The following is an 11,616-nucleotide window of genomic DNA, read 5'->3' as shown; positions in this document are numbered from 1 at the left end:
ACATGCGGGGTTCCCTGCAGCGGGGCGAAGGACGAGCGTGGAGCGAGGCGTGGAATTAGGAGCTACTGCGGAGGCCCGGTTCCCGATCGCGGACCGGCCTTTGGGGGCTGGTATGGATTCCAACAGCAAGGCGGCGGCATTTGGGGAGCCCGTGGGCACAGCAGCGGACCAATTGGGGTGCGCTTCAGGCCAGCAGAAGGGTCCAGGGAGTCTGCGGGCTGGGCACAGGGAACAGGTTAGGGACCGAGGTACGACACCGGCGGGGACGGTGGTGGGTAGTGGATCCTCTTTGGGAGGCTCATTTATAGGCGCCTACCAAGCGAGCGGCTGCCGCCCCCTGGTGGTAGTTGTGGGAGGCACCTTGAAGGTGAAAAGCAGGTGACCATATGCCTCTGGCACAGGACCGGGAACCCAAAACCGGCCTCAGGGGGGTCTTCCCTTGTACCCTCTAGACCCGCAGCTGTAGTGTGGTCAGAGCCAAGGCAGGGAAGGCGGAGGTGGTGGGAAGCCTGGCTCCAGGAAGCAGCAGCCCGCCTAAACAAGTATGAAATGCAAACAATGCTGTCTCGTTTTAGCTATCCTTTTCAATTTGGCTCTCACGCAGGCCCTGCCCAAGGAAAGCCACTCACACATTAATTAAAACTAAGTCAGATTTTTATTATTTTCCATAGACCACATCATTTAATAATAAAAAAAATAAAAATAAAAATTGAACAAAAGGAAAAGGTGGATATAAAGTGGAACCGGTGGGCAGGAGGCAAGGGCCGCAGGACAGAAGAGACTGGGAACTGCAGGGGCCCTGGGACTCAGGAGATGCTGATTCAGCTCATAGGTGACCCAGTCCTGGCCCCAGCTGTTCCCAAGAGGGGGGTGTTGAGTATCCAAAGGAGGTGGTGAGCGGGATGGAGGAAAAATGAAATAAGTTTGGGGATCCTTGCCTGTTCACCTCTGGGCCAACCACCTTCCTCCTTAACCTAGCTCTTCCCTCTCACAGACTTCATGGGAAATGAGAGGAGAGGGCTAAATCCCCAGAGATAGGTTATGGGGGTAAGGGGGTAAGACGGCCACTGATTCATTTGGTATGTGGGGACAGGTGGCAGCCATACTTCAGCACTGAGCAAATGGTGTGAAAGACCCCTGGTTCCAGGGTGGTGGAGATTGTACCTATCCCTCTGTGGCCTTGAACCCCCCAGGGCAGGGTGGCTGATGCCTGCAGCTCTCCCCAGTGTTCTCCTGGCTAGCGGCGCCCACCCCGGTCCCGCACAGGTGTGCTCCGACTCCGGCTCCTGCTGTGGCGCTTGGTGTCTCTGCGGTCCCTCTCCCTGCCTCGTTCCCGATCCCTTTCCCTATCTCGGTCTCTATCCCCCCTGTCACGTTCCCGTTCCCTCTCTCTCTCCCGGTCTCTCTCCCTGCTGTGCTCTCGACGCTTTTCCCGCTCCAACTGTCGGTTCCGTTCCCGCTCCGCTTCCTTCTCCCGCTCCTTTTGCTCTTCTTCTTCTTGCTCCTTTCGCCGCTTCTCCCGCTCCTTGGCCCGTTCAGCTCGCTCTGCCTCCTTCTGAACAATCTGCAGCAGGCAGGAAAGGTGAAGAGCCATCTCAGCCCAGTTCACACCAGTCCCTCTCTATCTGCACCTGGACCTGGCACTCCTAAGCTCAGAATCACTGTCAGTTTTGCTGCTAAGGAGGAAGCGTGTGTGGTGGTGGTGGGGCACTGAGCAATCACATGTCTGTCTCAGGGCCCCAGTCCCTCCAAGTGTTCACCTTTTATACCCACGACAGGTAGTGAGCGGCACCATCCATTCCTGGCCTCTGGTATTTCCTAGCTGCCTACATGTGAACAAATCTTTTTCTTTAGTTGAATAGCATAAATCTAAAATTACCAAAAGGCCTGTTGCAATGAAAAAAATTTAAAAAGCAAAAATCGCTAGAAATTAAAAAGCAGAGAAACTGGTTTATAAAACGTGGATTGCTCAGCTAACTGAAATCAATTTCTAAGAAGTATGGTTGGCACAGCCAGCTTCCTAGGACACGCACAGTTCCTGTCTGCGTCTACCTTCACCCTCTTGGGTATGGCTTCTCTACCGCAGACTCATCAACTGGTTCTTAAAACTGCTTCTTTTGTGATGCTTAGTTTCTTCCGTTATTCTAAGGAAATGCCTGGGCCTCCTCACTCTGGAATTCATGTGACCCCTCTGTGCCCATCCCCAACCCTGCTGCAGCTCTGACCAGGACAGGAAGGCCAGCACTCACCTGACTGTCTGTCAGCGGGAGCCAGTAGATGCAGGGAGCTGCCTTGGTCTTACGAAAAAGGTCATCCAGAAGCTTGGCTGGTGGTTCCTCCTGAGCCTTCTCTGAGGTGGAAGAAAGTGAGCCAGACTTAATGCATAGGATCCCGTGTCTCATCCCATTTGGGTCCCTTTCCCACTTACCAGTGGGTATGTGTGCCCCCACAGCTAAGTACCTTTCTTCTCACTCTTCTTTTCTTTAGATTTTGCACGTTCCTTGCGGCGGCGATCACGGGACCGTGATCGGGAGCGGGGCCCTTCTCGAACTTTGTCCCGATCCCATTCACGCTCTGATCGAGTTCGCTCCCGCCGCTCCATTTCCCGTTCCCGCTCTGCCCACTGTTCTCGCACTGCCCGCTCTTGCTCCCGCTGCTCTGCCCGGGGGTGCTGTGGTGGCTGGGCTGGGGGCGGGGGTGGAGGGTGCAGGGGCCGTGGTATCCCTGGCTCTTCTGTCTTAGTTTCTGAGGGACGGTCCACCAAGAGGCCCCGGTGATAATCCAGCTGTGGGTAGAGGGGGAACAAAGACAGTCAGGGTGGAGATGATATCACTCCCACTAAGGAGCCCAGGTACTGGGAGACACAAGAGGGAGATGGAATCTCAGGAGAGGATGGCCTCCCATGCCTTTCCCTCTCCTCCCTCTCCCTACGTTTCTTACCTCATCCTGCTCGGCATAGTCTGCACAAAGGAACTTGGGATTGGACTGGGGCCATTTGACCCCATGTAGAGCTGTGCGGGTGGCAACTGCTTCCTCTACTGTTGAGTACTGGTGGACGAAGGGAGAGGGCAGAGGGGTCACAACAGGCCTTCAATCCTACCCACTTGCCACAGCGCCCTCAAACCTGCCCACGTTGGGCACAAAAAGAAACATATACCACAATTTAGAGAATCAGCCTCTGCCCCTCACCGTTACAAAGCAATGAGATTTAATCTTGTCAATCCAGAAGGCCTCTTCCACCAGAGTTCCTGTACGTCCCAACAATTCCTTCAGTTGTCCTAAAGTGAAGGGACGAACCTGCCAACAAAAATGGAGTTGCAGGGTCTTAAAGAAGGCAAGAACAATACTTACATAACTAGTCTTAAGAGTTCCCAAGCTGCTGTCACAGGAGTACAGCTTCAAAATTTGGGCAAAGGCAGAGAGATCAGGGACTCTCCGGTAGGAATGTGAGAAGAGCGGTAACACTAACTGAGGTGTTATGTGCCAGGCCCTCTGCAAATCCTCAAGACAATCCTGCAAGGTGATACCTTTCCCCACCATTTTTCAGATGAGGAGAAAGGCTGTGAGATTAAGTAACTTGCAGATCTAGAAATTGAACCTAAGAAGCATGAGTCCAAAACTCAAACTCTTAACCACTCAACAAGGGTGCCTGGTGAAATGACTTACCAAATTGGAGATGTGAACGATGTTACTGATCTTGCCCCGGGGTGGGGAGGGCACTTGAGCGGTTCTGACTGGGTCATCAATTGTAATGGAAACTCCAGACTTCTGCTGGCTAATGGAACGACGGGTTAAGGTATCTCCTAAAGTCACTATCAGATAGAGCACAGGACTGGTTTTCAGTAGGAAGTAACATGACTTTCTTTTATTCCCTACCCAGGAGTCACTCTTCCATCTAAATGTGCTAAACACCTATGATGTGCAAGGCATTGTCTAGGCTACTCTCATTACAGGGATTCGAAGGCTGAACAGATTCAAACCTAGCCCTCAAGTAGCTTAAAAATTAGGAGTACACAGATATGTAGAATACTATAATAAAAAACAAGAAAACATTAAAAGAAGTACAAATAAAGTGATCTGGGAATTCGGGAGCTACACTGTTTCACTCATTAATGCTTCACGCACCTTTCTTTACTTCATGCTCCACAGGTGGGGGCAAGGCCACCTCTACTGAAACCTGAGGAGGTATAGGGGTTTCTGCTTCAGGCTCCTTCTCTTCTTCCTCTTCTTCCCTCTGCCCATTTTCTTGGCCCTCTGCAGGTACTACCTGCAAAGTATCAGATAGGGAGGGACTCATAAACATTGACCCATTTCTTTCCAGCCTCCAGTTTCCTGGTGAGAGAGGGTGTTATAGTCAACCTAGCATGTGCCTTCCACTAGGGGGCGATTTCATCTTTAAGTTTACCTATGTCAGATCCTGTGATTAACACAACTCTGCTACAAGGAAAACTAAGGCAGGAGCCACAAATTTTTCTGTACAGGGTAAGATAGTAAATATTTTAGGCTTTGTGAGCCATACAGTTTCTGTTACAACTATTCAGCTCTGACTTTATAGCACTGAGCACTCCCAAACAAGAGTACATGAGTTGGTGTGTTCTAATAAAACTTTATTATGGGCAACAGGTTAGATCTGGTAGTCCATTGATCCTTAAAATGACCAATTAATTCAACCCCATGCACAAATGGGAGATTTCCCCTTTAGGACTCCACCTTAGCTCTTCAGTTGCCTGCTCTGCATCCACTGCCCTCTCCCCTAGCGCTAGGGTGCAGGAGCCTTACCTGAGTGACAGTCCGGCATATTTTTAGCCCTTTGTCATGGGTCCCATCGTCACCATTACGCTCTGTCTCATCCTCAGAGATTCGGGAGTCATCAGCATGAAGATCCACGACAGCCTCCTGCCCCGCCAGGGGTTTGATGTCGGGGATGAGGCTCTGGGACACAGATACCCCCCACCCCGTTACACTGGGCCCATGTCTACTCTCACTTCAACATGTCTCATCCTCCCTTCCCTGGCTCCTCCCACCTCACCTTGAGTGATTCGGTGGTGATACTGATGGAAGGTTTCTTCTGTGTGGTGGCTGTGCTGGCTCCCCAACGCCGCTTCCGACCAGGCTGGCCCCCCTCTGTGTCACTGTTTCCAGCTGGTACCCCCTTGGTAGCTGCTGTCCCCAAGAAATAGGACAGTTAGATGGTCTTAAGCCCTCTGCTGGTTCACACCACAACACCCAAAGAGAGCCTTCAACTGGAATTTTAGTAAAAGGTTAACTTAAGAAATTTATATTTGGGGACTGAGAAAATCATGCTTCAGAGTGAACAATAAAAGGGTTGGAACCACTTCTGAAAGATGAAAACTACTCATCTCTGAAGGTAACAGGGAGGGGTAATTGGGTTGGTGAGCAGTTAAAATTTTTGGTGGTAAAAATATCTAAAGTACTGGAAAAGACAGACTGAAGTGTGGGAATACAAAAAAAAAAAATAATACTGATACTAAAATCTCTAAGTAGTTAATTTAAGATCATGATGTGATCTGGTCATGCTTTAGGTTAATTTTCAGGCTGACATCTAAGTTACAATGCTCTATTACACGTTTGTCAGTTTACAGTTCCTCATTGGGAATATATTAAAAATGTTCTGTTTGAGGTGTGGGGCACTCTCATTTCCTCAGATGCTCTTAGAATAAAGCATACAGGAGTCCCTCAAACCTACTCCTTGTTTTGAGGGTTCAGATGTCTGAAGGAATGCATGTAGAACGAGATAAGAAATGGTTAAGATAACTCACGGTGTATCTTATTAGAGGTTAAGAAAGAAATGTGACTGGGGGAAAATGATATGGATGATTTAATGTTTTGAATTTCAAAATGGAATCCTACCTATGCCAAAATGATGTGGATTTGCTGGATGGAGATCATGCAGCGGGAAAGAGTGAACCCAAGAATGACACTGAGAGAGAATGGGAATCTATTCCTCTATAAATTGATTTTTATGATATTCCTGACCTTTATCAAGGATTTGGGGCTAGACTTACAGACAACGGAGATCTTCCTCTTGAATGATTTGGGCAGCGAGCTCTGTATAGAGGAGAAAAGGGGAAAAAAGAGAAAGAGACACACCCCACAGAGAGGGGGGAAGGAGGTTAGATAGGGCAGTCTTAGCTTAAGCTCCAAAGACACAGAGAGAGAGAGACACAGAGACAGACAGAGACCAAAACAGAAGCGGCAACGGCAAAAACGAAGCAGAATCAATGCAAGTTAGAGAAAAAAATAAAATCAAACATCACAGCAGGGAAAAATCATCTAGTCCATACCACACCTATGTATTAGCTTAACCAGAAATAAGCTGGAAGAGGGATTCAGAAGCCTCCCAGCCCTTCAAAGGTCATATCCTCTTCCACTGTCTCTATGGGGCGAGAAGATGCCCAGCCCAAAAAGCTGTGCCCAGAACTGGGTCATCTAGTCCTCCTAGATCTTCCTTGCTAACTCAAGGAAAACATGAGGAAACTAGGAAAACCAGTTTTGGGATGGCAACTTTAGCAAGGTACGCCTCTTCCTTTTCTCAACGTCCAGCCTGATGTCCACTCAGTGGCTTAGAGTTGTTATAACAGCAGACTGTCAAGACTGCCCAGACCCCTGCCACACTGTAGGAAAGGGCAGCACCGGGTGCACTAGAGACGAGGCTTCTGAGCCAAGTGCCAGGAGAAAGAATTTAAAGGTGTCTGTGGTAAAGGAAGGTTTTTATGAAGGGCAGACTGTCCCCAAGGAGAGTTTCCAACTATTGTATGGAGCTCTAGCAGAGCCTGTTTCCTCCTCAACCAGGGAGTAAGACTTAGGGGCTCCGCTAAGGACTAGAAACTCCCAAACTTGCTTAAGCCAAGTTTCTGTCCCAAACATTCAGTGGGAGAAAGACTATGGACAACAAAAAGAGGAAGAGAGAAAAGGGGAACAGAGCATTTTTAGATTTATGCTTATTTCTGGAAAAACTAAGAACTACCACCCTTCTAAAGGGTAAGGCAGGACCCTCTTGATGAAATCCCCTTTCCCCGTCCACCCACCACCCCCAGCCCCGTTTGTGTCGTCTAACCAAGTCTCCTTGGTCTCCGTTAAGGGCCAGCCTGACCCCTAGTCAGGCTGCTCTCGATGGGTAAGTTAGTGAGAAAAAAAAAAGGTCTTAATTAAAACAGGAAAAACATGAACCAAATAAAATATAAATCCAATAAAGAAATCAGAAAAATAAAGATAAAGAAAAAATTAAAACAAAAGATTAAAAAAGAAGAAGAAAATAAAGAGGAAAATAAACTAGGAATATGACAAATGTTCCAGGTACCATCTCACACCTGGGATCTTCAGTTCAGCCAATCGCACCTCACTGTGTACTGTATCTAGTCAACCGCCGGTCCAATCAGAATGAGCCCTCCCTGCTAGGCGCTGTGCAATTGGTGGGGGGTTGGGTTGGCAAAAAAGGTGGGCGCACGGCGTGGTGGTCAGCACGGCACTGCCAGAGTCCTCCCAGGGGCGCAGGGGGGGAGGAAAACGTGTGGGGGGACGCTGCCCAGTTTCCATGATGTCAAGACAGTTCATTGGTGGTGGCCAGGCTCAGCGAGGGGTACAGGGGGGAAAAGGGCCAGAGACATCAGTCCCAGCCCTGTAGGGGCATCATCTTGCAGTCCCTGATGAGATGGCCTGTGAGTAGCAGGAATGGTCCTGGCCTTTTATCGTGAGAGGCAGGCAGGACCCTATGTCCACCAGTGGCAAGCTGCAGCAATACCACCACCCAATACTTGGAATCCAGGTGATGACTCCAGAGTCCCTTTCTCCTCTGCCTGTAACTGGGGAGGGGGTCCTCTCACCAAGTGGGATCATGGCACCTCTGATGAAGGCAGCCTGAGGGTAGAAGGTGGATAGCCCCAGGACCTGGCACACATTCAGCAGCAAGGTCAGAATGCTTTTCTTCTGAGAGTTGTGTGTGGCATCTCCTCAGGGACTCCAGCTGAGACAGTGGTTCCAGTCAGGTGGATGGATGAGCCCCTGCCTCCAGGGATGGAGGAGAAGTTGGAGCGACCAACATGCTGCCCTTCACCATGGACAACAGGGACCAAAGGAAAGTCCATCTGATGAGCAAGTGGTGATACATGGCTGGGCTGTCATCAGCATTAAATCCCTGGGCTCAGACCCTAGACTTCTCTGTAGGGTTCCTAGTCGTCACAGCTTAAGCCGAGAGCCCCACTCAGTATTTTACAGCATGGCACTGTAATCACAGACATTGACTCTGTAGGTGGTCTTGGTGCCCTAGATGGGAATCCCAACAGTCTGTAGCAAACAAGGCAACCCACAGTCCTCGAAAGGGTAAGGGCATGTGGGCAGGCGCCCCAGCACTGATACAAGCTCTTCTTGGGGTGTCCCAAATAGGGAGATGATGCAAGTCCACCCCTTTCCAAATGTTTTTTTGCTTTCTCAATACAAGTCTCTCCAAAACAGTGCTCTTCTTGGCCCCCTGATGTAAGCAAGGCAGGGAGGCAAAAGGGGGCCCATCACAGGATCCCATATACATGCCCCCCTCTGGCCAAGACACCTGGATAGCAGACTCGGCTCTGACTGGGCAGCTCAGTAGCAGCGGGTGGGTCCAGAGGAAGAGGCGGCATCAGCGATTGGCCAGTTGGGCAGGGTTATATTTTACGGGCGGATTACCGTACATGAGGTACTTGGACAAAGTTTTACGGGGAAGAAGGACCTTGTAATAAATAATATTCTGCACATCAAATCACTTTCACCGGCCCCCACCCCCGCAACACACACCAAAGAAAGGCTACACACACAACAGTCCCTCCCGCCCTGTTACCCCACTCCCAAACCCAGCTAATTCTTTCTCTATTACTTTAAGAGCCAAGAAGACTTCGCTGGCTCTGGTGGGGGAAGCCCCCTGAATTGGGTACAGGACACGAGATAATATGTATGGCAAAAAAGGAAGTACGGGGTCACAGAAATGGAGAAGGGCCTTCAGGATCACCGGAAATACTGGCTTCTAAGTAGCTACATCTCTGCAATAAGACCACTGGGGGGCAGATGAGGAACAAAAATTCCTCAGTATGGCTGGTCAGCTGAGAACCATCAAGGCCCACTAGATGGCGTTGAGCTACAACAGGCTCTTAAAAAGGAGGGAAAGCTAAAGGAGTTACCACAGGGAAAAAAAGCTCGGGGAGGTGGCAGGGAAAGCTGAGCCTGGGTGTTAGATAAAGGGCCATTAACTGACTTTCTCGTTAGTTAACAAACTTCCAAGAGTCTAGACTGCACTACTTCCCCATCAAAGAAAGAGAAACAAATGAGCCCTTGTCCCCATCACAAGGGGTCTCCCTTGCTAAACCAGCGAATTCTCCCTTGGCCCTATCCTGATCCAAGTTTCTGCCTAGCCCCTTCTTTAACTATCCCACTGTGGACAAGGGATCACCAGAGTGGTCCACTCCTTCCCCTAGGTGCACTCCTGCCCACCCACCTCAATGGGCAGCTTGAAGATTTACCTCTTTCTTCTCCTCATCTTCAGCACTACCCTCTGGGCGGTCATCATTGCTGACTTGGTCTGCAATAGGCATAGGGGGCTCTGGCACCTCATTTTCAGGTCTGTTTTCACTTGTGTCCATGGTCACTTCCTCCTTCTCCTCACTGACAGTATGGGGAGAGGTTGGGAGGGAAGGGCAGAAAAGAACCAAGGGGAAGAGAGAGCAAGATGTTAGGTTTGGGGTCAGGAAACCCCCATGCCTCGTCACTTGGGTGGGTTGGGAGGGCTGCTTTTCACATCAGACTAGAGACCTTTCCCCATCAGGAAAAGTTTTCCTTGGGGATAGTGCATAGATCAGAGCAACCACATCCACCCATGGCACAGACGGGATAAAACTGTGATGTGTGGAGTCAGGACTCCAACTGTTAGGTAATTCACCAGAGTACTCTTATTTGAAGGGAGACAGCCCCCCCTCCCCCGCAAAATAAAAACCCTGGTCCCTCAAAAGTGACTGTGATTTGCCCACAACCCTGTGGCCTCCCTATCCTCTGGCCACAGGCACCTTTATTTAACAAAATTGCATGAGAAACTAAGGGAACCCTGATTATTTAAATAAGACGAGAAAGAATGACCAAGGCTGTGGCAAATGATGCCAGCCTTGTGTTTAATTAGCTGTTTAATAAGTAAAGGCCTACTGACCCACAGGATCTGGAGACACTAGAAATGGAGAGATGGTGGGGGCTGCAGGAAAAGTAGGTTTGGTGGGGGTTCAAGCTTCAACAAGGACCCTTTCTCACCTAAAAGGAAAAACTAAGACTGCCAGAAAATATGAATGCTTGGCAAAGAATCAGGCCACTTTTACCTGCTCAGAGGTGTAGGAATTGTTCTTACATTCTGCTTTCACCTAGTTTTCCCCATTCCCTCATTCCAACTTCCAAGAGATAAAGAGAGCAAGCCTCCCAGTCAGAACACACCCTCCCCCACACCATGTATCTTGCCCCCACAAACAATGACCCCCCGCCCCACAAGTTATCTCCCATTTCTGGCAATGAATCCCAGAGCTTCACTTCAGGTAAACTATCTTCCCATCTTCTTTTTCTGTCTTCACCCTTAACTTCTCTCCCTAATCTCTCACCCACTCTCACCTGAACACTGGAGTAAAAAAAAAAAATCAAGATGATCAGGGGCCTAAGTCTCAGAAGGGAAACCAAGCCTTCCCAGGCTGATAACCACCACCAGAAAATTCAGCATTCCCGACAGGCTGACTGACACTCAGAGGTCAGAACAGCCTCCTCAGAGCAGGCAGGGAGGGATGCACGGGAAGGGGGGAGGGGAAATCGGAACTGTGCCCCCAGCTAATAGGCCCCCACAGAAACACAAGATTCAACTGCCCAAATCTAAATAAAAAGCTTATCTAAAAAACAGCTATTTTCCACAGAGAGAGGGCAAGTGAGGCCAATTAGAAATCAGGCAGGAAGGACAAAGGAGGAAAGCAGAATGATTGAAAACAAACCAAAACGAAAAGACGGAATGAAGGCCATGGGGGAAGAGAAGGAAGATGAGGTGGGCCGGAGCGGTGGGGAATAGGGATACATGGAAATGTGAAGCTCTCACCCTTCTTTGCTTTCTGATAACATGATTTTTTTTCTCCCCCTGGAAGTGCTGTTTATCCCTTTCTGGAATGGAAGAAATAACAAAAACCAAACAAAAAAATCCTAAAAAATTTAAAAAACAAAACAAAACACCTTCCTTGTCCCAAGATCCCACCACCTCCTCCCCAGCCACCCGATCCAGAGAGAGAAAATCGAGATGGAGCAACTGGGGATCCAAAAAATGGTAAATGGGAAGGGAGGTGGTGGTGGTGGTAGGGGAGGCTAAAATAGATCTGGCTTTTAAGAGATAAGCGTTAAGTCCTCACGGCAAACCCCGAATTCGGCTGGATTGGTCTCTCTGGAGAAGGAGGAGGAAGGAGGCCAGGCTGCTGGTAGTGGCTGGCTCTATTGTATTGGCGGAGCAGCGGCGATCAGCCGGAGACATGCAGGGGAGCCATCTTGCCACTTACCCAGCAGCCCGTGTGTGCGGATGGGGGAGGGCCCTGCTGCAGCAGGGGAGGGGAAAGAGAAAAGGGA

General features: G+C 49.6%; 1 protein-coding gene across 11 annotated transcripts in view; it reads right to left on the bottom strand.

The window, feature by feature from the left end:
• Positions 1–635: 635 nt before the first annotated feature.
• Positions 636–11,616, bottom strand: part of ACIN1 (apoptotic chromatin condensation inducer 1) — a 30,588-nt gene continuing 19,607 nt past the window's right edge. For 4 of the 11 annotated variants that reach the window (XM_039851549.1, XM_039851572.1, XM_039851579.1 and 1 more), the window contains 11 exons: positions 9,510–9,651; positions 6,027–6,069; positions 5,030–5,163; positions 4,780–4,932; positions 4,126–4,267; positions 3,667–3,812; positions 3,190–3,297; positions 2,941–3,048; positions 2,461–2,785; positions 2,250–2,350; positions 636–1,564 (listed from right to left, as the gene is read on the bottom strand). In XM_039851549.1, the coding sequence (XP_039707483.1) occupies positions 1,238–1,564; positions 2,250–2,350; positions 2,461–2,785; positions 2,941–3,048; positions 3,190–3,297; positions 3,667–3,812; positions 4,126–4,267; positions 4,780–4,932; positions 5,030–5,163; positions 6,027–6,069; positions 9,510–9,651 (1,729 nt within the window). In that variant the 3' untranslated portion in view covers positions 636–1,237. Of the gene's footprint in view, positions 1,565–2,249; positions 2,351–2,460; positions 2,786–2,940; positions 3,049–3,189; positions 3,298–3,666; positions 3,813–4,125; positions 4,268–4,779; positions 4,933–5,029; positions 5,164–6,026; positions 6,070–9,509; positions 9,652–11,101; positions 11,164–11,405; positions 11,565–11,616 lie in introns of those variants that run through there. The other 7 variants (XM_039851556.1, XM_039851575.1, XM_039851561.1 and 4 more) reach the window with 5 other exon arrangements.

The sequence above is a fragment of the Pteropus medius genome, unplaced genomic scaffold, assembly GCF_902729225.1.
Source record: "Pteropus medius unplaced genomic scaffold, Ma_sr-lr_union100, whole genome shotgun sequence".
Taxonomy (NCBI): domain Eukaryota; kingdom Metazoa; phylum Chordata; class Mammalia; order Chiroptera; family Pteropodidae; genus Pteropus; species Pteropus medius.
The sequence above is the reverse complement of the archived record's forward strand: the minus strand, read 5'-3'. Positions and strand labels throughout refer to the sequence as shown.